Source organism: Podarcis tiliguerta, assembly GCF_965153285.1.
Source record: "Podarcis tiliguerta genome assembly, chromosome: 3".
In the NCBI taxonomy this organism is placed as follows: domain Eukaryota; kingdom Metazoa; phylum Chordata; class Lepidosauria; order Squamata; family Lacertidae; genus Podarcis; species Podarcis tiliguerta.
The window spans coordinates 75,745,506-75,773,285 of record NC_139536.1 but is presented as its reverse complement, the minus strand read 5'-3'; the positions used below and the strand labels follow the sequence as shown (position 1 = coordinate 75,773,285).

Sequence of the window (27,780 nt, the reverse complement as noted above, 5' to 3'; positions counted from 1 at the left end):
TGGTGGCAGAATAGTCTCCCAACTTCAACCTGTTATCCATAGCTCCCACCTATATTCCATGCTGCCACTTTTCAGCACTGGTCTCACATGAAAGAGAACTTCCGATGTGTGTGGATTGGAAAATGTATACTGCTAGAACAGGTGTGTATCAAAGGAGGGTGGCCACCTGCTGAACTCAAGAGAAAGCTATTTTTCAAGGAGTTTGAGATTAATGGGATTCTTAATCTTTTGAAATTAGTGAGGTGGGGTTCACATTTTATTTTAGTTGCGCCATCTTTACCACGTGCTCCTGGCTTGCCCCCTCAATCCCAGTCTCTGCCCCCCATTTCTACTGAGTCTTGCATGGAGTTCTATTGCATTATTACTCTTAATATTAACTTTTACAGTTAATAAAATTGCTATGATTGGCTGGCAATTCCTTTGTTAAGAGACCCTGCTTGTTACTAGCCCAGGATACTGGAGTGATGATGTTTCATCAATGGGAGCTAATGTCTGGCAGATAGAGACTTTTATACTGGAAAGCATTCAGATCTTAGAGAAGTCACACACCTACTTCTCTAAAGAAGTTTTTGTGTGAGAAACAAAAACAGGAGGTAGGGAGAAAGAACAGAGAATTGGATAAGGGCACCCCTGAAGATATGATGTGGGATAGTAGTGCTACCATCTTGTAAGAATGTGCATGCCACCTGCCTCCACCTGTGCTCTACATATGTACTTGGAAATAACACAAATAATGCAAAAATGCCACCGGTCACCAGTGTTTTTTCATCTAAAGGTCGCTTGACTTGTGGAGCACAGCCCTTGGAAATTCTCACCACTCCTGGGAGTGGGGAATGGGCAACAATATACTTGAGCGAACTGTGCTCTTTTTTGGTTTAATGTGCAACTCACTGTTGTAGTGTAGACAGCTTCTGGGTCATCTTCTATAACTCTGGAGAGGCCAAAGTCTGACACTTTGCAAACAAGATTGCTGTTGACCAGAATGTTGCGTGCTGCTAAGTCCCTGTGCACGTATCCCATATCAGCCAAGTATCTCATTCCAGCAGCAATTCCTCTCAACATCCCCACCAGCTGAATTACTGTAAATTGCCCATCATGTTTCTGAAGTAAAAGAAAGAAGCAGAGAAATGTGTCTTAGAGCAGCTGAGAGGGAAGGATAAAAACATTGTTAAAATCCTGGTGCTTTAAGGCCGGGCCTCCCACAGCCCCGTGTCTGCAAATTCCACATGTAATATGTCATTAGTGCCTCCATCTCATGCATGACTTGCCTCCCACAGCCCACATGTAAGACATGAAGTGTCGCTCTGGGCTTCACATGTGCAGTCCGTCAACCCCCACATGCCACCCTAGCAGCAGATCAATCGTAAGAGAAACCCTATTAGTATATGAATATATATGTGTAAATCCTGATTTTCATTAAACCTTTCCCAAAGGGTAGAGGAATGGGTTACTCCATGAGAGCTATGAATATACTGGTCCTTAGCTTTATGTAAAAATGTATTTTAAGGGCAAGAGTATATACCGTATTTTTCGCACCATAGGATGCACTTTTTCCCTCCTAAAAAGCAAGGGAAAATGTGTGTGCGTCCTATGGAGCGGATGCAGGGGGGAGGCAGGCGGGAAAAGCCCTCAAGAGACGCACACAAGCTTCGTGCACTCTTGCGGGCTTTTCTCCAGGAGGGAGAAGGGACTGACTGGCCGCATCAGTCCCTTCTCCCTCCTGGAGGAAAAGCCCCCAAGAGCGGCGCACTCGTGTAAGCAGCTCCTCTCCCACTTTCCTGCTTCAAAGCAACTACGGAGGAGAAAAGGAAGGGGATCATGCATCCTCTGCTGGTGAATGCAGCAGATTCCCTTCTCCCGGGCTCCCTTTGAAGCAGCAAAGTGGGAGGGGAGCAGCTTACACTTGTGTAAGCAGCTCATCTCCTACTTTCCTGCTTCAAAGCAATCACGGAGGAGGGAAGGAAAGGGACCATGGATCCTCCACTGCTTGCGGCTGCAGCGGATTCCCTTCTCCTGGGCTCCCTTTGAAGCAGAAAAGTGGGAGGGGAGCAGCTTATACTTGTGTAAGCAGCTCCTCTCCCACTTTCCTGCTTCAAAGTGGAGGGAATCCACTGCAGTTGCGAGCAGAGGATCCATGGCTCCGCTTCCTTCCCTTGAAGCAGGGTGCAGGGGCGCATTGGGAAAGACGGCAGGAAATAGATGCCAGGCAGGAAGACACAACCACACTTTGACCACTGAAAATCCACCTCAGCCTTCCCAGATTTCCACTGAGACGGCCAGGCTAATCTCGATGGCCATAAGTCAGGCTCAGCATTATTAACTGGACTTAGATAAGCCATGGTTCCCCTTCCTACCCTCCTCTGAGGCTCAATTTGCTGCTTTAAATAGTTTAGTGCAACATTTGATTCAGAATATTTTTTTCCGTATTTTCCTCCTCTAAAAACTAGGTGCGCCCTATGGTCAGGTGCGCCCTATGGAGTGAAAAATACGGTATTACATGGCATTTATGCTGGCATCCATGCTCCTAAAGTGTGAACTACATAATAGGAAAGTAGCTGTTGTGAATATGGGAAGAAACATTATGATACCAATCATGGGCGTAGCCAGGGTTTTTGTTAGGGGTGGCAGAACTGATGTGATTGGTCAGTTAGTTAAGCATTTTTATTGTTTTACTCGCTCTAGGGGAGGGCAGCTGCCCCCCCTGCCCCTCTGGCTACGCCCATGATTACCAATATTATACTTTTGGATCCATGCAGCAGATTTAGCTTACTGATGCTAACAGTTATATGTACTTCCTTTTTGGACTTCGTAGCATTTAGCAAGTTGTCTACCATAAATGGTAAACAGTCACAAAAAGTTGTAAAATCTCTCTTAGGACTGGGGGGAGGGAATGCTTCCTTCGTTTCTGAATTACTGCTGCACTTAATTTAAGGACTCTTTCTTTTCTACAATGTTGAAAAGATACAAATATGATTTTGAAGCATGTGTTCCCACAATATGGCTTCAGGTCCCTTTCGATGATGGTAATCAAAACCACAATATCTGTCCCACATTGGATCACTTAGATGGCCAAAAATGTTTTCGTTTGATCCCGTCTGGTCTTCTAATTTCTAATCTGATTTTTCAGAGACCATTCAGAGATCTCTTAATGTTTGGCGTGTTCTCATTTTACACTGAAAATGTTTTATTATGCTAAATTGGTAGCATATATATTTTATTTTTGAAGTGCTATGTATGTTTCCCTCTAGCATTCACTCACCCTGAGAAATGCATCCAGAGCTCCATTCTCCATGTATTCTATTACAATCATGACTGGTTTCCCTAAAAAAGAAAAAAGAAAGGGGGGCACATTTTGTTTAAAGGAATCATAATCTGAGCAGAGTGGTTCCCTCCACTCCTGATAAAACATATGTTGTTCCTTTGAAGGGCTGAATAGTTGAGGCATGAGTGCTCCTGAAGCTTCCAAAACTGTTACTGAGATCTAAAAGGCCCTTAAATGTCTGTGTGCAGAATATGGTCATGATTCGCAAAAGTTAAACCGTACAAATCAAAATGTCAGTGCGTTCTCCTGACTCCCGCTGTGTGAAGAGAATTCTGGGGAAATGGCACTTCAGATAATACGAAAGGACATAAGAAACCTTATCTTCCTACATGGTATTTGAGGCTAAATGGGACTAGGAAAAATAAATATTCCAAAATCCTTCATCTTTTCATCATCCACTGATCTTATTTCTCTTTCTCTCTAATGTTGTTGCATAAACTAAGCATTCCCTTAGTTAGTTACACATCAGAAGAAAATCTGTTAATCTATGCAGCACATCTCTGTCTTTTGAATTGCTGACTATGAAAACTTTGTAACAATGTATTGCCTTTTAGTATGTTGTCTAAAGGTCAGATCTGGTAGTTAATTACCTCTGGTAACCACCCCTTCTAAATGAACAACGTTGGGGTGATCAAACTGTCCCATGATGCTCGCCTCACAAAGAAAATCCCTTCTTTGCTTTTCAGTGAAGCCTACTTTTAAGGTTTTAATGGCCACGGCAACATCTCTCTTGCCTGGAAGCTTTAGGCGCCCACTGCATACTTCTCCAAACTCTCCTGAAATGGAAAACATATCGTCTGTTAGGAAATCACTGATACAGGACCAGAATTGCTTATGTCCAATGCATTTAGATGTCAACTGAACACTCCCACTTAATGTTATGCTAGATTTGAATCAAATCAACAAGGGCATAACCCAACCAAGGTTAAATGCCTCCAAGCTGCAGTAATTTCAATGGAAAACATTTAAGCACATGGTTGAAATCAAAGAAATATAAAAGAGCTTTGGCAAGATCAGGCCCTAAATGAGCAAATTTTAGCCTATTCTATAGCAACGTGAGGAAGCTATAAAAGCGGAGGACTGTGATGGCACAGTCAGTAGTATAGTACAGACAATAGTATAGCACACAATGGTTGTGCACAACAGGAGTATCATAAACATGTTGGCAGGGAACAAAAGATTATAATGCCCTCATCAAAATCAACCACTCACAGAACTGAGAACCTTTACTCCTCAGTTGAGTGTACCACATTAGCAGAGAAACATGCTAAAATCTTTGATGCTGCCTGCCTGTCTGTCACACAGATACTTCATATGTTTACTTGATATAAACTGTGCATATATTTTTCTGCTTCATCGTCAGGCTGTTGCAACAGTCATTTCCCTCGCAGTCTTTGTTAAGTATGACCCATGAATTGAAATATAAATAAGGCAACCACACTTAACACTTCACCACCAAAAGGACTGACATTTCCATATTTGCCTTTCAGTTTGTCAGCAGAGTTCTGAGTTTGTAGTCACAAAATGAATCAGAAAATTAATTTTCCTTTTAAAAAGTCAAATTGAATCAGAATTCCACAAGAGCAGGAAAGTAAGATTGTTGTTGTTTTGTGCTGTCTCAAGTTTATTTAACCACAGACCCTTATCTATTATCTCAGTCAAGTTCTAAGCCAGTGAGCACTTGCTGTGAATTAAGGGTTTTATACAACTTTAGTCTACCAAGGTGCTATTGATTTTTATTGTCTACAGATGGGCAAGCTCACCCCTGCTTTGTGTTGTTGGACTGGCTCAGAAATGAGCCTTCTCTTAATTTGGGAAATGCCATGGTTAATTTCTGAACCTATCTAAACTTGCTAACTTTTTTTTTTTTCAGAGGAAGCCTTTGTATAAGGGGGCTGCTTTGACTTCTGTAAAATCACTGGAATGGATATGGAGAAACGGTGACCCAGTTTTCCTGGAAGCAGGCCTTCAATGCAGCTAACTTGGCAAAGCAAAGCATCCTATGCCCTTTTAAAATGTGATTCTTTTTTTGGTGGGGGGGGGTTGTTATTTTTATTTTGATTATATATAGTGTGGTTTTATATTATGATTTTGTTCTGTGAACCGCCCTGAGACCTCCAGGTATAGGTCGTTATATAAATTCAATCACTCAATCAATCAATGGGAACAGTTGTTTTGAATGGAGGCTCCAGCTCATGAGGGAAGGTTATCTGCATGGTGGAAATAAAGTTATTGTGTCAAATCTGCTCCACAATGTTATAATGATGCCTCTGCTGAATTTAAGAACTGGGACTTGAAGGTTATTACTCACCTCTGTGCCTACAAATAAGTGCTTACAGTGAAAGCATGTGGTTATGCTGGCACCGAAAGCAGATATTCAAAAACAAGATTGGAGCATCCATTGAATTCCAGTGGGACAGACTGCTGCATGACTTAAGATAATATTCTGAATTAGAAGTGTACATGAATTTAGTTTTAGTTAATGTCGTCATTAACATCTTCTAAGGCTGCAGTCCTATACATACTGGCATAACATGCATAGGGTTGATCTGTTTTCACATTAGCTTTTATGACCAAGATAAGGCTTTTTTAAGTTAAATGAGTCCGCCTCCCCTTTTAAAAAACAACAACAAAGAGCTATTATATGTAATTTACAGCACTTGTCACACTGCTGCAGGAGTGATTTAAAGAGGGGGAAAAGAGGACTTAAAAGTACTGCATAAAACAACAGGAAATCAAAGAATGTTTCCTCCAGGAGTCCCAGGTATTTGATATTTTTCTTGCCCATGGATACTTAATTTCACTACATGAACCAGTATAATAATAAAAGTGTCACATATCTTATTAATGCAAACAAATGGAAACAGGTTTCCAGAGCATGAACACCACTGCCTAAGTATGTGGGAAAAGGAAGAAAAGCAATGTAATGACAGCACAATTACCATCACTCACAAGAGCTAAGATGAAGACTCCTTATAGCAATAAAATACTTTAAAAATGGCACCAATGACATTCTCTAAAGAAAAACTTACTTTGTAAAGCTAGCTTTTAGTTATAACAAACACAAATGTCATTCTTTATATATATACACACAAGTAAGCCTCTCTTGGAATTTAATGGAAATATTGATGCAAATATAGCCATCAGGTGTTTAACTCAAATGCACCACCTTCTCTCAACAGGAATGACATTATTTGCATTTGTAAAACACAATTTTCATTTCATTTTCCTAAAAGGAAATAGAAATACACACACATGTTTTGGACCACTGGACTGGTTATTTATTTATTTTACATTTATGAGCAAATGCAGCTCCAGTGCTTTTAACCACTCTGGTATAGGCAAAAAGCTCCATGCGCAAGATATAATTATTTGCCTGTCATCATGATGTATGAGTTTCAATCCGAGCTAAATGGAAGAATTGTATAAGGAAGCCACAGCGAGCTTACCTGCACCGATCACACGCTCTATTTTAATACAGGAGGCATCTAACTCCTTGGCGAATTGATGGACAGCTCTATTTGGATCCTCGTAGGTTTCAGGGTCAATGTAGGTTTTGGTGCCTGGAAATTTAACTGTAATGATGTAAGAAAGCATGACTGTGATGAAGCAAAGCACTTATTGTGCAGCCAATCCCGGAATTTCATTAAGCAGAGCGCACTCTAGAACAGTGAGGCTCCTGTCGAGCCAGCTAGGTAAGGCAAACGGGCGTTTCTTAGGAAACACCTCCCCATTCCTTACATTTGTGGTCAGCAAGCAACTTTGCAGGATGACCCATCTGAGATGGGGTGAAAGGCGAAAACCCAATTCTTTCTTCCCCAGTGGAACCTGCAAGCTCTGCTGCCACAGTCACTATTCACTCCATTAACTGTGGACTGGCAATTGGGACAGCCAAAAGATGATACGGATTTGGCCCTGGAAGTTCTAGTTGCTGATCCCTACCTTACACTTACATTGTCTTGAGTGAATGGAGTGAATGTTTCTAACAAGTTCATTGTTTTGAGTATCTGTCCTTTATCCGCATCCTGTGTTCTGAAAAATATACTGAGACCTCCAGCCAACTGAATCTTCCTGCAGAGAGGTAAGTGGCTTGCTGGAGGGGCAGTGGGATACCTCTGTGCCTTCTCACAACCTATTTTCATGCTGCTGGTGTTGGCCTGCTTTTGGTAGGCTTGCCAAGCAAGAGGGGGAAGATACCGTAAGGGCAGAGATCAGAAAGGTGACTATTCTGAGATGAAATATAACTGGTTCCAACCTCTTTTTCCCCCTAACACAAAGTGGTATCACATTTCGACAGTCTTATCTGTCTGTGACATATAAATGATACACCTTATTGGGCTCTCTCTTGTTTCATTTATCCACAAGATTCTGTCATATCTTCCCCAACTGTGCGTGTACTGGTGAGTAGGAAAATGTGCAGATCGGTATTGTAGAAAGTGAATGCAATGTTTCCCCACCCTTCAGAATTTCACATTGATCTTCCCGACCAAATGTTGGATAGCCATAAATTGCTGCTCTGAACTCCTTTGGGACAAAGGGTGGTATATAAATTTACCATATTTTTCGCTCTATAAGATGCACCAGACCATAAGACGCACCTAGTTTTGGGAGGAGGAAAACAAGAAAAAATATATTCTAAATCCCAGAAGCCAGAACAGCAAGAGGGATCGCTGTGCAGTGAAAGCAGCGATCCCTCTTGTTGTTCTGGCTTCTGGGATAGCTGCACAGCCTGCATTCGCTCCATAAGACGCACACACATTTCCCCTTACCTTTTAGGAGGGAAAAAGTGAGTCTTATAGAGCAAAAAATACGGTAATTAGTTAATGAATAATATAGGGCAAGTGGTGTGTTTACATTGTTTCTTTGTGACACGGTTACACCTGTAGTTTGAGCACACTGGTTTGTTTGTTTGTATGTCTGTCTGTCTGTCTGTCTGTGGTGGTGGTGGCGGTGGTAGGGAGGTTATGGGATGAAATACAAGAAGCAGAATGCTCTCTCCTAGACAGTACAATGGCCTAATCACCAAGATATGTGGTTGAGAAAAGAAGTTTTCAGGCACAGATTCCATCAATTTTGAGAAAGGTCTTAATGAAATAGTCATGGGCAACATATTCAGCAGGTATCACATGTTTCAAACTGCAGCAGCTATATTATTAAAAATAATGCCATGGGAAAAGAATGCTAGTGATGTGGAGGTCATCCACGGAGCTGAATAGGCATACTGAGGATCTGCAAGAAATTATTTCACATCTTCCCCAGAGGTTACTTTTGCTGCACTGTATTTTTCAATAGGTTTAGTGCTAATCATAATAATAATGGCTCAGCTTCTGGAGCTGATAAGGGCTCATTTTTTATTTACGTCCCCAACCAGAAGGGAAAGAGAGCAGAAAACAATAGGTTAACTGCCTATATTGTGCTCTCAAGCAAGCAGATGGAGAATGAGCCATCTTCTTGTGCTTGCGATAAGGAGCCTGGATTGGAGGTAACCTTGTGAATCGTAAATGGGTCTCTGATGGTACTTTATTCAAGCTGTCATAAAACATTTTGACAGGCCAACGCTTTCTTGGCATACCAACGTGAAATAGTGCTCCCTCAGATTCAAAGACATTGTTAAAAGAAAATGGTAGGAGGAAACAAAATGTAAATTGCAATTGGTTGACTAAACTCTTCCATTGTGTTATACCTTTAAAAACGTAGCACTTGGGATCATTCAAAGTTGAGGGGAATTGAATGGGAAGACTGGACATTCTATTAAATTCACTGATCTGAAAGCTAGTTAAAAGGATTGCTGTTTCAGGTTACTGTGAAAATCCAGTCTGATGTTTTAGCATATAAGAAAATTGTCTGTATACCACAGGAACAAAAGGATGCAAAATTGGAAATCATCAGTGACTTCAAGACTGTGTTTTGTTTCTCCCTAGAAACAATGATCACATCAAATTAAATACTATGCTTTTTATCAAAAGGCTCTAAAAATGTAGTCAAGTAAAGATGAAAATCATAAGACTTTCGGGTTGGCTTCATGGTTGGTAATCTTTTCTGACAGACTGTAAGCTTCCCTAGATATTGGATAACTAGATTTCTTGAAAGGGATACAATGAAGGAATGAAGTGTTATTTTCAATTTCAGTTTCTGACTATTAAGACTAGGCTGTTAACCTATTTACATTTTCTTTCCCTAAAACATATCATCTAAAAATAGTGCATGCTGGGGAAAAGCATTCTCCAGCTAGCACTTTCACTTTCCCTGTAGACACATGTAAAGGGGGAAAAATGCTTAATTTCATTTCTTTCTCAGACATCACTCGGTAGGGAATATCGAAAAGACCTTAAAGTATTTTAAGGATATGAAGAGCCTCACTACAACTAAAATAAGATGGTGTTACTAAGATTCTAATCCTTCTGAGGAGCTTCATTTCAACAGTGGGATATTTGCAAATGCTTCATTTTTAAAACAACAACATGCACTCAAAACGTGATAACCCTGATTGCTATTACTATTTTCCATTTATTGGGTAAAGTGCCCTGCAAGGCTTGAATGAGGCAGGAATGGTTTCAAACAGTAGTTTAATGAAGTGATTTAAGTATTGACATATCTAGACTTAGAGAGAATGAATGAACTCAGGTTGATCAAATTTTATGAGAGGAGGAAAGGTGAAAGAGAAAACTTGATGTGCCTTTGACTTGAGTCTCTGGATAGCATTACCAAATACTAAACACTAAGGAACCACCAGAACAGCACTTATTTGGCTACTGTTTTCAATGCTGTTTCATTTACTCCCGAGTATTAAAATCTATGTTAGCAACAAACTATTACAAACAGAACACTGACAACCAGCCACTTTGTTACATTAAAACTAGTCTGGTGATATGGGGGCAAAAAATTGCTAAAATATCTCCAACTTCATCTACAGGCAAAAAATAACTCCTAAACTTATTGATAAGAAAATTATAAATCAGAAAGGTTGTATTTAGGCTTCACAATAACTTTCTCTTAAGTGTATTGAATGACCCTGTATTCATCCAGATGTTATTATCAGCCACTCTGATTCTTAATTTACTATATTTCCTTTGATGAATCAGTCATTTGCTTCAGGAAACACCAGTGCAAAACATGAATTCATAGCACCCAGGTTGTAAGGGAAGTATTATGAACCTAACTGTAAAAAAAAAAAAAAATGGCCTACCACTAACTACAAGCTGAGATCCATTTCTTCAGAAAATATGCATGGTCTTGTCATGGCTGGTCTTCAAGTGGTTGCTAAATACCAAGTTTTATTCAGAGTGGCCCTAATCAAATTAATGGAGCAAATTTACTCGTTCATTAATTTCAACTGGTCTACTGTGAGTAAAACTTTGCCAAATTCTGTATTTGGCTGATTTAAATGTTTTGTGCTTTTTCAATGCTTTATTGTTTCTCTTTTCTTACTTGGGAGGTATTTTTGTTGTTGCAGGTATTTTGTTGCTTTTCTAGTTATTGCAGTTTGTGTGTTTTGAAACTGTTTTGTAAGGGCAGTGCGCTCTGAGTACTATTATTATTATTATTATTATCACCACCACCACCATACTTTATACTGCTTTTGTAAACTGCTTTGTGAGAGCAGGATGTTTTGAAAGATAGGTTGCAAATCTTTTAAATAAATAATTACATTGCAACATAAAAAGGAAGAGTAAAGACCAAGGGCAGCAACTCAACATCTAGACAACCAAAGGGATTTTTTCAGGCCCTTTATTTATACTGCACTGCTGAAAGTCAGGGAACCCTCTCAAGGAGCCTTCAAAACAATGGAAGAGGTTCTAGTAGAAAGTTAAAATCACCATACGCCTAGTACACATGCTGGGGAAGATTGTTGGGCTGTATCTGAAATATTAATTAGATGTACCCACAGGAATGATTTTTTGGATGAAGCCTAAAATATTAATTTGTGTATCATAACTCTAGATGCTCCACCGAAATTCATGACTTTACTTTATCAGTCATACAAATAGCTTGCCTCTTTTTGATTAGAGTGAATACTACAATAATCTATGGGATGTCTGGACCAGGACCACAATGGTGGCTACAGACTGTTAATTAACCTTGCATCTTTTTTCCATTTAATGTGAAGGGAACAAATTTAAGACTTATTTTCACAAGTGAACAGCTTCTTTGGAGGCACAATGGCAGTGGAGCCTGTCAAGTTCTGCAAGGGCAACACTGAGACAGATGAGGGAGCTAGCAGAGACTGCCATCCCATGGACTGGGCAGATGAAGACAGGCAGGTGGTGGTTGGATGAGGACACAAGTTAGTGGGGCAGTGCCCCATTACCCTGAAAAGACCAGCCTCCACTACACAATGGAAAAAGAAAAATTTAATTTTTACCAAGTCATGTTTGAATAACCTATATCACTCAGTCTAATTTGCACTGCTCAATCTATTTGTTAATTAAGTAACCAGATTTAAAAAGGAGATTTGCATTGATTTAAATTGAAATCCATGGGAAAGGCAACATGCAATCAATTTTCATTGAATCACCACCAGAAAGCATCAGAAAGCACTGTGGGAACTGATGGACAACCCAAAAGAAAACAAAAGTATGTTGGAACTTTTGGTGTGTATTTCAAAATTATTCTCCCCTCCTAAATGTATGCTATAATTCTTCAATCAATTACACATTCTGATTGCAGAACAATGTAATTCATCAACAACTAGTTTTTATATGCAGACAATCATTTGGGATCTGATCATAACCCAAAATATTGTTATGGGAGGAAAGCCTTTATTGAGCAGATAAAGGTGACTACAAGATGTTTCTGCTGAAATGTAAGTGATGTTATCAACAGAGATCAACTTTAACAGGATCTAGGCAGCTCTGAGTTCACTAAGCATAGCAGCTGGAGAGCAAGTATGATATTACACACAACTATTTCTGATCCTCTTCTATGTAATGCTGATTTTATTAGGGGGCTTTTAAAAAATATATCAATAAAACTCAAGATTGAACTGACATACTAATTGGTTGATTGGCCTATTTTCTTCACCAGTTATTCCAAGTTCTATAAGTATTATGTTGGCTAATCACTGAGACAAATTTAGAAATATAGTTTTTACTGAACTGCCTTAAGCCTTGGGCAACGGATGAATCCTAACTTTCCTGCACAAATAATAAAAATAAATCAAATAGCTATTGGGCCAACAGCAATCAATCACAGTATCTCAGAGGGAACCATTAGGATATTATGAAACACTTATTCAAAAGCAACCAAAGGAAAAATGTGGATTGGAGACAACTATATATCATCCAAATGTACAGCAATAAAATCTGCCATGTGAACAGTGTTGATTTTATTCTATGTGCTTTGGGAAGAGGTCATACTTCTTTTACAGTTTTTAACTTCACACTTGCCGTTTACACAGCATTTTAAAATTTATTATAGTTGTTCCTCTGCAAGAATGTTGTTTTTGTATTGTGTCTATTCTATTACTGCCAGTCCCAATGCATTATAATTGGCCTGGAAATTCTTGGGGGAAATAACAGCAAAACACTTACAATGAAAGTAAAGTTCTTCATCTCCTTCTTGATCAGCTTTGCTATAGCCACAGTGCCTGTAAAAAAAAAGAGAAGGGCATTTTCACAAAAATAATATATAACTACAGGTTGATTTTCCCCTTCCCCCATTGTGAAAACTAGATATGAAATGGATATAAGAGGACGTATAAATATAAAATCCTTGTATGTTTTAAACTCATCCTTAATTACAACCTGTATACTGCTATGGCTCACACAAAAAATTGTTGGAAAGTGTGCATGTATGAGGAGTGGTGCATTTCAGAAACCACTTAGTGAATTTGCCTTCCGATCCATAGGTGAAAAGTACTTCAGCACACACATTAAGAATTGTTGATTCCACACAGCAACCCACCCAATGCATTTCTTTTCAAATATCTAGAGGGCTGTCACATGAAAGATGGAGCAAGCTTGTTTTCTCCTGCAAGAAAGGAGATTCTAACGAAACATCAGTCTGAACTTTCTCAGGGTAAGAACTGTTCTGACAATGGAATGGACTCCCTTGGAAGGTAGTAGACTCTCATTGGAGGTTTTAAACAGAAGTTGTGGGGGCATCTGTCATGGATGCTTTAGTTGAGATTCCTGCATTGCAGGGAGTTGAACTAGATATCTACAATTCTATTATTTCCTACACTTTTCATGTATCTCAAAGGTGTTTTGGTCCCCAAAGATTAGGGTTAGGCCCTTGGGATCTTGGCCTTTGTCACGAATATTACGGAAGAGTCAATGAACAAATTCAAACAACCAATCACTCTAGTTGCTTAAGTTCATGGAACGTCCCTGTCATGTTTTCGCGAAATAGCTATCAATAAAACAAAGCTTTTAGCCAAACCATGCTTTGAGTGGAAAATATTACAATATTTAAGTTGAAAACCCTACAGATGCCAATGCATGGCTCAAGAAAAATTTCTTAAAATATAATTCATATAAACTAGCTATTAACAACTCTCTTAATATCCATAAACAGTACCTTCGTCCAATGATGAAGCCAAAAACCATGAAGACCAGAATGATAGTGCCTGCCACAGCTACCACAGCTATGATTATTACAGGATTCTGTTCACTGGAGACAGCAGTGGCTGCCAACAAAAAAAAGAAGAGAGAAAATGTTAAAGATGAATCCAATATGCCGTTCTGAAACAGATTCTGGCACGATTCTACAACTTTAGAGACTATTGTGGGTATACAGGTTATCTCTTTTTTAACCCCAAAAGGCAGGATAGACATTTTATGTCTTAGCTACGATCAGGTCTGCTGCATTATCCTGACAAAGGTCCTGAGTCTAACTACAGTTTGACAGGCACAGAAATTCAACATGTGCAGTTTTGCCCTCACTACATGTCTATATTAGGAAAAGGTGCCTACTGGGTTTTTCCAGGCTGTTAAAGACACACAAGGATATCTGTGGGGGGTGGGGTGGGGAAGCAGCAATCTCAGCATGGGATAGGAGAATATTGAAATATTTATGAAGGTTGATAGTTACAGATGAAGGCTGCAATCCTATACACAATAACACAACAAAAAGTCCTGCTGAACTTTTTTAACAGACACACATAGGGTTGCATTGTTAGGCTGTAATCATATTCACCAGCGAATAAGTCCCACTGAACTAAACAGACTTGATTTATGAAAGACATGCAGAGGATTGTACTGCCAGTTACAAGTATTTCAAAACTGCACTAAACAATGATGGATTTAGATCTATTTCCATCACCTTTAATATGGTAACTTCCATTAGCAATTGCTGTGGATTAAATAAACTAGAATAGGCGCAGATATCTCAACGCCCAGATTCAGTGGCTGGAGAGGGTTTATGAGGTAGGGGTAGTTATGCCCATCACAGAGCCTGCCCGATGTGCCTGTGGAGAACGCTGCAGGTGCAGATCTACTGCTGTCGGTGACTAGAATTACATTCCAAAATAGAGTGTTCTGAAAGTGGGACTAGGTAAAGGTAAAGGGACCCCTGACCATTAGGTCCAGTCGTGACCGACTCTGGGGTTGCAGCGCTCATCTCACTTTATTGGCTGAGGGAGCGGGTGTACAGCTTCCGGGTCATGTGGCCAGCATGACTAAGCCGCTTCTGGCGAACCAGAGCAGCGCACGGAAACACCGTTTACCTTCCCGCCTATTTATCTACTTGCACTTTGTGCTTTTGAACTGCTAGGTTGGCAGGAGCAGGGACTGAGCAACGGGAGCTCACATCATCACGGGGATTCGAACTGCCGACCTTCGGATCAGCAAGTCCTAGGCTCTGTGGTTAAATCCACAGTGCCACCCGCATACCTTGAGAGTGGGACTAGGGCAGCCTTAAATCCATTGGCTCCAAAAGCCCCTATGTTTCCTCAAGGGACTCCATGATTGGGCCTGTTATCTACTTCATTCTGGAGCTGTCTTAATTCCTCAAGTGATTTTAGAGGGGTGATGATTATTATTTTTTTAGAACAACCACTTGAGAGGGAGGAAAATGTGTTGCTTCCTGTTACTTCCTGCCCTGACAGGTGCAAGCTGGCAGGCTTGAGAAGTGTCACATTGTCTCACCTCTCCTGCTAAGAATTGTTACGTATTAATAAAAGTAATAAAAGCAATAGCGATGAGTGTACGTTTTACAAACACTCACATGTTAGCAACTTTTTCTAAAACTGACATTAATTCAGACTTTTCACTTGTTTTCTTCTGATTTTGAAAAGAATGGTCCATACTGAAGTTACATAAATAAGATCTGAAAACTGAATGAAGATCTACAGTATCAGTAAATTATTTACTGCGCTAAACTCCAATAACAAGAGTTCTGGCCCCAGAAGCCATGTCACTTATGTCAGAAGAAGAAGAAAAACCCTTAAGAAGCATGAGTCATAGGGAGACAATAGCTAACTAGGAACAAAGAGGTGAGAAGTTTAATATTAACTTTTTTTGTGTGTTAAATAAATAAACCCACCAGACAATGAATTATTGTGTATTATGTATACTTTACAAAATAAATAATGTTGCTTTATATGAACATCTGGTCAGACATGTAGTCTGGAGAGAAGCCGAACTGGATAGTTTTGATGTGGAATAGTCTCCCTTTTTTGATTATATAAATAGGGAGATTCATAGAAATACTCCTCCCATGACTCATTCCTCATTGTGGTTGGGCTATATAGACTCATCTTAAAAACTTGGCTATATGTAACAATATCTCTGTAATTAGATTTTTTTATACTGAATATGTTATTGTATAGTTATGTGTTAGTTTGCCCATATGTTTATGATAGATCAATAAAAATTAAAATAAATAAATCTCCAATCCATGCAGTTTTCCAGTGGAGAATTCAAAGCATAAGGCCATTCTGTTCTTGTGGCATAGTTTTCAGGGTGTGGGGGTGACTATGAGTTGAAAGTTGAGAGGTATAACTAATTTGGGTCTCACCTGCAGGCACTGAGCCAACCTGACATCTAATGACAGACTTGAGACTTCAGGTGAGAGGCAGAAAACAAGTGCCACTGATGTGCTATCAAGAAATAAATGAGGGGTCCACAAATTCAGATGCTCATTAAAATAAGGCATATACATACTCCACCAGGGGCTGTTTTCACAGGGCCACTGTTGTCTCCCCAAGTACCATTCCAACCTTTCTTACCAAGACACAGTGTTTTCATTTATATTGATGCTCTTAATTGGCATAAGATATAATTAAAGTTTTACACTTGACATACATCAAACCAGCTTGCTTCTCAAGGAAAAAGAAAACAAGTGAAGTAGAAAGGGAAAAGAAAAAAGAAATACGAAGGAGGAAAGTGTCACAATGTAATATTAAAAAAAATATTTTTAAAAAGAAGATGCAATTAATTTTTACCTGTGGCTTCCTCTAGTGTAGCAACATCTAGCCTAGGGCTATAATTTCCATAGCCAGCAGCAGTAAACGCACGAATCTGGAAAACATAAACTGTTCCTGGTTTCAGATTATTCACCGATACAGAGGTGGCTCTGGTTTTCACTGTTGAGTAAGTTCTCTCCCTTTGGTCCTGGAAAAGCAAAGATAAATGACTGGATAGTATTTAAACCAGAGATTTCAAATTTGCTCCATTACACCAATGGCTATATAACAGCCCCTGGTCCTGGCACTTTATTTCAATTTGCTACAAAGACTATCTCCTCCCCGCCACTCCCAAGACTATCCATGGTGCTCGCTTTGCTTATGCGATCACAACCTGGGGCGGGGGGGTAAAGAAATAAATGGATTCCCCTGCTCTTCATTTCTTTATTCCTGCCCACCCAGTTTGTTTGTTTGTTTGTTTTTGGCAGCTCAGCTTTTGGAAGAAGCTGCCAGGGCTCACACTTCCCTCTCAAAGCCCAAGGCCTTACTTACTGGGCTCTGGAAATGTCCTTGACTTTTTGTATTTCATTGTATGATGCTTTAGTTTCTGTTGGCTGATCATCAGTTGGCTCAAATAGTGTATTAAGTCAGCTTTTAAGTACCGCAGCATGCTATATCTCCACACAATTTATTTCTTCCCCACCATCTTGCCCTGGACCTCTGAAAATGGGGTATTTTATTGTTCCTTCATATAATTTTTTACTTTCATTTAGGCAGATAAAGAGAAAGTCATTCTGCATGACCCTGCTGTGTCTTCTGGGTGAAGATTCAATGTGGAAAAAGAGGTCCTCTGACTGTAACAGCTGTCCATGAGCTACATGAGATATGTGTCTGCACTGTTTTGCAAGGGACAAAGAAAATCAATTTGGAACAAAACATTTTTTTGTTTTGTCGAGTTTTAATGGTGTGTGAAAATTATTTTATGCTGCTTGTGAATGGTTTTGATTGCATGGTTTTCCTCCTATCAATCTTAGTGCTTTAAATTCTTTGTTTATGTTTTATGATTTATTTATTTTTAAAATGATCCACCTAGAGGGCATATTGTTAAAATGTTAAAAATAATAAAGAAGAGCTCTATGGGTGGACAACTGTGCACACATGTGGATCTGCATGTAGTGAACTGCTGGTCAGTGCATTCAACTTCCATGTGTATAAACCATGGGTTAAACCATAAATTACCTGAACCTATTATAGGATGGAGCCCATTTGGAAGAGTCTCTGTGCAAGCTTCACTAGAGCACTTCTCAGCTCCTACTTTTCATTAATTTCAGTGGGGCTCACAGAGAACTTTGCGTGGACAGACGGACCCCCCCTCCAACCTCAGGTGACCCCTGAACAGAATAATGACTCAAGACAATGTGCTATGGGATTAAAATTGGCCACAACTTTATTAAGTTTCAGATGTAGGGAGACCTTGGCTCAGGCATTGGGCGTTTATCCTTCCCAGTACCCAGCCGGGGATCTGGGAAACATCAGGGTTATCCAGAATGTGTGGGGATTGGGCTGGCTCTGGAGAACATATGTTCAAGTAGAGAGCCCACCCCCCGTTTCGATGCTGTTGGAGGGGAGAGCAATGACAGCCTCTTGGTGTATGGCCAATGCCTCCCCTCAAAACCCCTTTAACAGGGAACCCTGGGATCACCGCCGCAAGGGGGCGTGAGTCACCGCTTCACCCCCCCCCCCATTTAGGAAGACAGACTAAAGGATTCCGCCCAAGGCCTGAAACCGCCAAAGTTGTGACGTTTTGCTACGGGAAAGGCAAAACCGGCCAATGCAGGAAAATCCCTTTCCGGCCCTTCAACAGCGACCCTAACGTAGCAGCGCCTGCGTACCTGTGGAAAAGAAGCTAACCTGCAAAAGAAGAACTGAAGGAGGGCAGGGTGGGAGAAGCTCTGGAGCCAACTGACGCTTCGCAGCTAAGATTTGCCTTCTGTTGTGTGGGCTGAGTGGTCCCTCCCCTTGCCTGGCCGATCCCCAGGCGGGATTCGGCGATTGGCTGAGGTAAGCGGAGACCTCCAGGTATCCAGCCTGGGGAGGATGAAGCCAGCCCAAACTACCAGGGGCCGAACTGGGATCCGGGGGCCTGCGCACGACCACGCAAAAGGCGCCCCCCATTTGATGTGGGGAGCGCTCATTGCCATGAGTTGTGCCTAAAGTAATCAAAGAGTGATCACACTTTGTTTTGTCACTTTGACCAGCACCTTCACATGAAAACTTCAGCCATTTCTACACTAGCGCTTGAAATCGGTTTAACAGTTATCCTCTCAAATAAATCCTGGGATTGTAGTTTGTGGTAGGGTAGGAATCACTGGTAGAAAATTCTCAGCACATCACCAAACTACAATCCCCAGGATTCTTCTATGGCAACATGGTGTAGAACTGATACAGGTATGTTGTGTAGATCTCCTCTCAAGGAAAGACATGCATATTTGTTGGGGGGAAATGTTCCCTATTTAAACACTAATTTTATCTTATGAAGTATTTTAAATACAAACGATTACAAAGCTAACTATTTGCTGGGGCATTTTTTTTATATTAACAGATGATGACAACAGAAACCTGGCCTTTAAACCACAGAGATTTGCCAGATTTTAATTATAGTTTAGCACTAAGTGAGTTAAAATATGTTTTTGTGTGTGCAGGTTTAAGAAAAGAATTGTTATACTTCTTTTAATTAATCAATTATTTCTAAAATAGAAAAAAAAGGAAGGGGCGGAAAGGAAAGTGCTAATTTGTGAAAAACAATATATCATGACTTCAGCTGTGAACGTATTTTATATCTAAAAAGATGACTTCACAAAAAAAAACACCTGAAGTTTCCGTGAACTGTACAGCTGCCTGAGTTTACAAAAACTGGGCCAGAAACCTCTGATTTGGAGACATAACGAATTTCCACACTTCCATTTCTACTTGTCAAAATTGTATTAAAACACTTTAAATAGCATTTGCCACTTTATTTAAGACCTGAAAAGACTTGCTATTCTACTATATGTGAGATACAAACTGCTAGAGCAATTCAATGCTACCAAGTAAAACTGCCTGCTAGATATTACTGTGGTACAAAAGAAAAAAAGAAATCCCAACAAAAATGGAGGAGTAATAAAAAGATTTTGATCAGAAAATAGTTACAAAGTATGTTTTTATTTACGTGTATATTCTAACTGGAAACGTTTAGTTTTTAAAAAACTTTAAACTAGTGACATACTGTGAAAGGGTGATTTTGTTAACTTGTGATAGCTGTGTGTATTGTATTTTTACCAAGTTTGTTTTTTCAAAATTAAAAAAAAAAGTTTGTTGACCTTTTTGTGCTATGTGATATTTTATGAGCTACTTTTTTTTTACTGTGTTGACATTATGACAATACAGACTGTGTTTGTATTCTTTTGCTTTGGTAGAAATAGAAATATATCATTTATTTATAATTGCTATTAGAATTCATTACATTATTTTTAGATATCATATATATTTATATTAGATTTTGATCTCATTCTCTTTATTATGACAGTAGATATACTATATATCACTGGGAAATCATTCTAATACATGTATGCTCACAATGAGATTTATAAAAGAGCTTGGGATCCTGAAAGCACTGAGATCTAAAAGCTGGCAAATGTAATTGAGGAAAATAATTTATTCCACTCAAACTGGAAGGAAAATAGAAAAGCTAGGTAGGTCATCAGATCCAATTTTTCCAAGAAACCCCACCAAGTCCAGCATTTATGCTAATAATAAATTTGGAAGATAAATTTAGAAGAATAAAAGGGTATATGAAGTTTGTTCCAATGTAATGTTTTTCTTGCACAAGTAGCATTATACCAAGGAACACAAAGGGGTGGGGAGGAGAATTTTGCAGGAAAAATCTTTTTTTGCACAAGACTCTTCCTTCTGAGCTAACATTTTCTTGCACAGAAATTATTGGAAAATCTTTATACTGGAACACAAAATCCCGCAGATGAGATCATAAATCTGCCTATTATAATTAGGGCTGTCACCAATTAAATAATTTTACTGGATTAACCACCTACATTTTAACTGATAAAGCAATTGTATGTACATTACTTTGCAAACTATGTTAAAAAACATAGGTCCGTTCTTGAATTTTGAAGGCATTGTGAAATAATTAATAAGTTCTCGTTCATTTTTAGAAGGAAATGCAACCTTAAGACTTCTTTTGTTCCTTCCCTATGTTGCAGTAAACAAGAGGAAGTACAAGTGTGCCCTGAACTCACAGTCCTAACAATTAAATTTGCCATCATTGATGAATGAATTTTGATTGATTGATCTGGTGATTAACTGTTATTGTTCTATTTCCTCAAATACTTTAAAAGAACAAAACAAACCATGCATAATACAGAAATGATGACAATAAAGAAAACAGTAAGGAAGAATCACGAGTGATAAAAGTAAAGCAATCCCAGTCTGTACAAAACATTGCCCATGGCAGAAGGAAGAGTAGTATATTTCAGAATAGTGCTTACTTTCTCGTAATACTTGATTTCATATTCTGTGATGACTCCGTTGGGATGCTCAGGTTCCTGCCAGGAGAGCTCCACACTCCTTTGCAACACTTTCTCTTTCATTACGCCGCTAACTTGCGAGGGAGCTGTTTGGAGGAGACATGTCAATAAACAATAAGCAAATGCGCTGGAAGTCTCCAATCAAGTGTCACCACTGATCAGTCCCCTGCTGCGTTGCTGTCATTAAGGTAAGAGAAAGCACCTTTCCATAGTTCACAATTCAGAAGCTAATGAATATTCAAGCAGAGCCTTATTACTGCTCATAAACCATAATAGAAATCTAAATTAAAGTGTAAACAGCAAAAGACAGCATTGTTCAAGTTAGTGCAAGGCAGCAATTGATGGGATCAGAATGACAATTAAGCAAATGAATTCTAATTAAACCAAGAAAATATGCTTCCAGATTAATCTCCGGTGGTAAACCACTAGACCATATATTTGTTACAAACGTTTCGACAACACTTGTAAGACAAATGAACAAATAAGGAGGCAAAGATGAGGTCATACTTCAGACCCACATTGTGTGTAATTCCAGCTCAAGTTCAGTCCCATCGTATTCTTCCAATAATGCATACAGTTTGAAAGCAAAGAGCAGGCATCGCTGAAAAAGAGATCTGCTTTAGTTGCAGATCTGGTAGCATTTTTCTTTTGAGAAGCTTGCTTGCTTGAATAATCATTTTTAAAATGAGGCAAGTTTATTTAACTGTCATTAAGAAGACATTTATCTAGACTAGGGGACACACTAACCCACTGTCATTGTCAGCATTTCTGTGACGAGATGATGCTTGAAGAGAGACTCCTGAAGAGACACTGGGAAGAGGGAACCATTTCAATGTCAATGTGAACTCATTCACCAAAACACCAATGCATGGTTAACACCTGCTGTGCTTTCTCTTTCTCCAGCAGATTGACATAAACATTACCTGACAATGGAAGATGCCCTGTCCATACTATCATTATAGCAAATTTCTTAAGTCTGTCATATAGATATAGAAATCATACTCAGTTTATCAAATTAGTTAATTAGTTTTAATAGATGAAACTAAAATTGAATATGCTAAAAATACTTTTGAAGAGAGAAAAATATTATGTTTATATTGGGGGGTGTACTAAACCACAATATTTGATTTGGACCCTGCTTGAAGACTGCCTAATTCGGCTTGGGAACTGCTTTGGAAAAATCATGCTTTGTAATCTTTCCAATTCACTGTTCAGATTTTTTTTTAAAAAGGCTGTAACTTTCTTTTTTATGGAAGAAAGTAGAATTTGCCCCTCCATAATGGATAAAGCATGTCAAATTACAGGCCTTTATGTCCACCATTTGTATGTGTGTAGCACATCATTAAAGTTTGGTGTGTGTTTTTTAAAAAATAAATGTCTATATAGAAGCACAATTTGATGAAATTTAGGGGTTTGGTAAGCCTTTCTGAGGGGATGGATCCTACCAAATTTCAGAAGGAGGCCTCCAGTGGGTTTCCCCAAAGGTTGCTCTTACAGTTTGGGGGCACTTAAAAGGAAAAGAGAAGAAAAATTCCTTAGCCTACATCAGACTTCCTCAACTTCGGAGACTATAATTCCCATCATCCCTGTCCACTGGTCCTGCTAGCTAGGGATCATAGGAGTTGTAGGCTAAAAACATATGGAGGGCTGAGGTTGAGGAAGCCTGGCCTACATAGTAGGTCCCCCCTCTCCATTAGTCTGAAAGTAAGTGATATGGGAAATTAGACAAATAGATCCAGAGCTTTTGTGCTAGGCATCTATATTGTGGGGGTGGGGAGGGTCAGGTAGGGTGGAGGAACAACTAAAATGGATTCATGTTCCTCCCTATGGTTTTGTTTGTGAGCACTGATCGAATGGTATTAAGGAAGGTACTCTTAGGTGGTACTGCACAGAACAAGCAAAGTATTTTGATTTGAGGAGAAGGCTGGAGTGGGCACCGGAAAGTTAGATCTTGTGAATCCATACTTTCTTCGCCTCGAATCCTCCATAGTCACCCGCTTAAGCTGTTTCCACATTTTGGGGGAGTGGAACATGGAAGTCTGAGAGGAAGAGGGAGAGTTCTTACTCTGCTCCGTGTGTCTCTTGCCCTTCCTGTCTGATTTCTCTAACTCTGCCTCTTTCTTGACTAAGAGCAACTGGTGCTCCCTGTGCAAGAGCATGAGTGGGCTGCTGGTGTGTAGCACCCTGGAATTTTCTGCTTACCCAGCTACCACTTGCAATAGCTAGGATCCACTGGCAACTCAATGCTGTGCACTGCTCCTGCCTGTAACCATGAAGCTATACTTGAGCTTGGTGAAGGGGGGGGGGGGAAATGGCCAGTGAATCAGCCATCATGGTTTAAGGCCAGCACCTTGGACATGCCTCATGGTCTGACAAATAATGGACTGCTAACAACAGGGGTATGACTGTGCAATGATGATGCTAAAAGACCAAATGTGTATTGTGTGATGCTTTGCTGCTTTCAGCAGTAAATACTAGCAGGAAGAGGAAGAGCAGTAATAACAATGGCTTAATAAGGCAGACTACAGCTATAAAAATCACTTGGGACAAAGCTATGGGTATGAAACGCACACACAAACGAACATTCAAATCAATTAACAACGTAAGACAAAGAATAGCTAAATAACAAAACCTGAGACAAACAGACTGAATTTAAGTCAAAGTTCCTTCTACAGTTGTTCTGACTTTAATAAGAACAACCAAGCAATACAAGATTCAAACAGAAACAACAGCAAGATTAAATAGAAAAGGAATATGATTTGAATTAGAATTTGATTAGTATTTGTAAAATTTGAAAGGGAAGGGTAGATAAAGGAAGGCATTCTGAGTTGGACTTAAGCAAAATAAAAGACTCTTCAGCTACTCCAACAGAACTCTCTCTCTGAATAACTCTTGAGAGACTGCAAAGGATCAAGAAACATGTGAGGCTAAGGCTATTTATTTACTTCGGTTTGGCCCTGGTAAACTCACCCAGGGCCATCTTTGCCCGGGGGTGCAAGGGGTGCAGGGCACCCAGACGCCAAATTCTGGGGGACGCCAGGCACCTGCCGCTAAAGCTCTTAACTATCTACCTGTTATGAAATAATAAATAATTTTGATCAAGCTGGAAAAACAAAATACATATATACCTAGGTATTATCAAAATGTATATCCATTGTTTCACTAAAGGACTTTCGACTTTGTGTGCTCATTTACCAAAGAAGTGCCGTGCCAGTGGCGACGCTTGTCATTCACAACAGCGCCATGCATGCAAAATTAACTCTTACATGAAAATATTATGTTATGTATTGTATTGAGCTGCTATGCAGCAGAGGGGTCAGCGGCACCTTTGACATGACTGATGTTTCTCCTAAGTAGGTGCCTAAACAATACTTATAAGTTTAAGTGTGGTGGTGGTGTATACTTAAGTATAAGTGTATTGTAAATAAATGAGCAAATAAATAAATTGGTTTCTTTTTCCTCCCTTCTTTCATAAACAAGAGATAAGGCGTAAGCGTGGTGTCTGACATGAGCATAATAAAAGTTGATTTGGGGGCTAAACTAAATTTAGGGGCGCTGGCTGGATCTTTGCACCCCAGCAGTACATATGCTAAAGACGGCCCTGAACTCACCCACTCAGATTACAAGGTAGACCAGTCACTCACAATGAACCTCTCCTTCTTCCCCCCATTCTTCAACCTCCAATTTCCCCCCTTTCATTTGCTTCATCACCAGCTGATGATTCTTTCAAATAAAAATAAAAAAATAAATCCTGGTATCAGCCATGGCAGGCTCTCTGGAGCCCTCTGACCGTAACATTTTCCACAACATATTGGGTGCTACTGCCAAGTCTGACCATAGGAACCTTTTCCCTCAGGAGTTATGTGCCAATTCCAGGATGGAACAAGTATTATCCCCTGGTCATAATCATTAGCTGGAATTTAGAAGTCACTGGTCTGAAAGCTACCCTATCCAGTGCTGTTGTTTTCTTCTTGAAAAAGACAGCAAAATATGTACAAGACACATACTTACAATCTGACCTGACTTTTCATCTTCTCACCCAGTATTTTGTGTATTGCTGTGACAATACAGGCTGAAATCGCAAAGGAAATTCCCGCTTGGCTGGTTTCTCCACTCAACAAATGAAATAATTTAATCCATCTGGCAAAGGGAAGCTTGGAGGATTACACTGTCCTTGGATGTGATTGCCAAACAACATGAGAAAACTTCACACTTCCTCCATGGATTAGAATAGTTTAAATAGACTGTTTGATATTTGCCAGACTGCTTCAAAGGGATCAAAATATAATTCTTAACCTTCACATACAGGGTGGGGGCAGGAAATGCCCATTCTACCCCTCTCCAACATATGAATGAAAAACTGAAAAATAGACTATGGTCTATGCATTGACTTATTAGCATATTACTAAAATTGAGGCTGGGTTTAGAATGTGTGCAGGCCTCTGAAATAAAAGTATTCTTAGGATTGGGATGTATTCTAAACTGGTTGTGGTTCTCTAAGGTGTCAAGCAGAGATATTTTTCCATCCATTTCCATTAATTATTTTAACTTGAGATCCAACCAAAACCCTTCCCCAGGAAAACCATGTGTGCTCTCAAAGAACTATGGCCACTCCACTTTTTTAATGACTCCAATCAAACAGAGAGCACTAAATGTATCAGTGGTACTGCATTCTAAATTAACTTGGGAATGATTCATATTAATGTCAAAGAAACATTTAGTACATTGAGAAACTGATTATTTAAGTATCTTAGCCACAGATAAATTGCCATAGAAAAATCTGTTGGACTTGCACTGATCGAAGCTCATTTTTCTATTTATTTGGGGTTTTTTGGAAGATTTTCACGGATAACAAAGGTACATATAACATCTCTGGATTTCCCTCCAAACTTGTCACCCATTTCACATCAAGCTTCAGGCAAAATCAGCAGTGTTTCCTAAGAAGGTAGGAAGATGTAGCAACTTTTTAAAGCCAGTCACCTCCCAAAATACTCATAAACATAGATGAGTAAACATGAATACACAGAAAGATAATTTTTTTGAAATTGAGCTTAGTTTTCTCTAAAATGTGTGGAATTTTTTTTAAAAAAATAGTAGCCAATTTTTCTTGTGCTCACTGGGGCAGGAGGGAAGCAAAATAAAATGTATGAGGTGCTCAGAACAACTCAGAGTCCCATATTATTTCTCAGTACAAAATGAAGTATATGAAGTGAAGAGCCTTATGTGAAATGAAATGCTTTTCACTTTAATTTAACCCAAGTCCAGAATAAAACATACCAATGAAAGCAAGGAAATTGAAAAGAGAAGTGAGAGTTTATTTCCAATCTATCAGCAAGTGAAGAGAGCTGTTTCTGGCGCTAAAAGAAGTTTAATGTAAGCTTTTTTTTACTTTTTTTAAAGGCTTGAACAAAACAAAATTACTCAGCCATTTTCTCCTATATCGCTTTGAGCTAAAAGCCTGTAAATTAATAACTTGCTTGATGGGTGACATGGGCCAGTTGTTCTCTCTCACCCTGACCTGCCAGACACAGACTGTGTGAAAGTACAATGGAGGCAAGAGAGCTATGTACGTAAGCCATCTTGAGCTCTTTGTTGGGAAGATAGGACATGAACAAGCACAACAATGTATTTCCTGCCTCATCCTGTCAGTAAACTGAAGCAAAAATAATTCATTTACTCTAGCATGAAACTAGGAGCTTCTGCTCAAAATTTAAGAATCAATCCACAACAAAACAAGGGCTATATTTACAACCAAGGATAAGGCATGGTGTAGTATTGAGCCTCCATGGACCTGTGGGAAGCATCAGGCTTCTGTGAGCCACCTTCATCTTTCCACATGGCTGGGATGAATGCTTATGCCAAGTTTAGTTGGCCTTTAAAGAATCCCAGTTTAGCAATCCTGGTTTTCTTAATTAAAAAAATGATTAGTTAAACAAGCCAGATGTGTTACTCACGACTTCCAAGTTGGCTGATTTAGAAAGTAAACACTGTCCTTAATTTCAGAATCTTTAAACGTGAAACTAAACTTGACTTAAGTGTTCCTCCTGGTCATGACAGAAGGGACATAGCCCATGGAGGCTTATCAACATAGTGCTCAACCATTCACTGAGAATCTTCCCTGTGATCTTGAACTTTTAAATCATATATCATGTATTCCAGAATATCAAGCTCAAATATGTGAGCTTCTCTTATTTCAGAGTTGCTCAACCACACTATATTAATTCTAGACAAGTGAGCACTCCCCAATGAATCCTTTGTACAGTGGTACCTCGGGATAAGTACTTAATTTGTTCCAGAGGTTCTTAACATGTTCTTAACCTGAAACTGTTCTTTACTTGAGGTACCACTTTAGCTAATGGGGCCTCCCGCTGCCGTTGCGCCGCTGGAGTACGGTTTCTGTTCTCATCCTGAAGCAAAGTTCTTAACCCGAGGTACTATTTCTGGGTTAGCGGAGTCTGTAACCTGAAGCATCTGTAACCTGAAGCATATGTAACCCGAGGTACCACTGTATTGTAGTATGGTGAGGTTCTGAG

At 39.5% G+C, this 27,780-nt stretch overlaps 1 protein-coding gene across 5 annotated transcripts in view; it reads right to left on the bottom strand.

Annotated features, from left to right (window-relative positions):
• EPHA7 (EPH receptor A7) overlaps window positions 1–27,780 on the bottom strand; it is a 167,721-nt gene that overhangs the window by 14,586 nt on the left and 125,355 nt on the right. For 3 of the 5 annotated variants that reach the window (XR_014509533.1, XM_083433421.1, XM_083433423.1), the window contains exons 6-13: window positions 21,209–21,333; window positions 16,707–16,875; window positions 13,841–13,949; window positions 12,853–12,908; window positions 6,772–6,897; window positions 3,913–4,098; window positions 3,260–3,321; window positions 892–1,101 (exon numbers count right to left, since the gene is read on the bottom strand). Coding sequence is in view for 3 of the 5 variants with exons in the window: in XM_083433421.1 (XP_083289547.1) it covers window positions 892–1,101; window positions 3,260–3,321; window positions 3,913–4,098; window positions 6,772–6,897; window positions 12,853–12,908; window positions 13,841–13,949; window positions 16,707–16,875; window positions 21,209–21,333 (1,043 nt within the window). In the remaining 2 variants the exon portion in view is untranslated. The remainder of the gene's footprint in view (window positions 1–891; window positions 1,102–3,259; window positions 3,322–3,912; window positions 4,099–6,771; window positions 6,898–12,852; window positions 12,909–13,840; window positions 13,950–16,706; window positions 16,876–21,208; window positions 21,334–27,780) is intronic. The other 2 variants (XR_014509534.1, XM_083433422.1) reach the window with 1 other exon arrangement.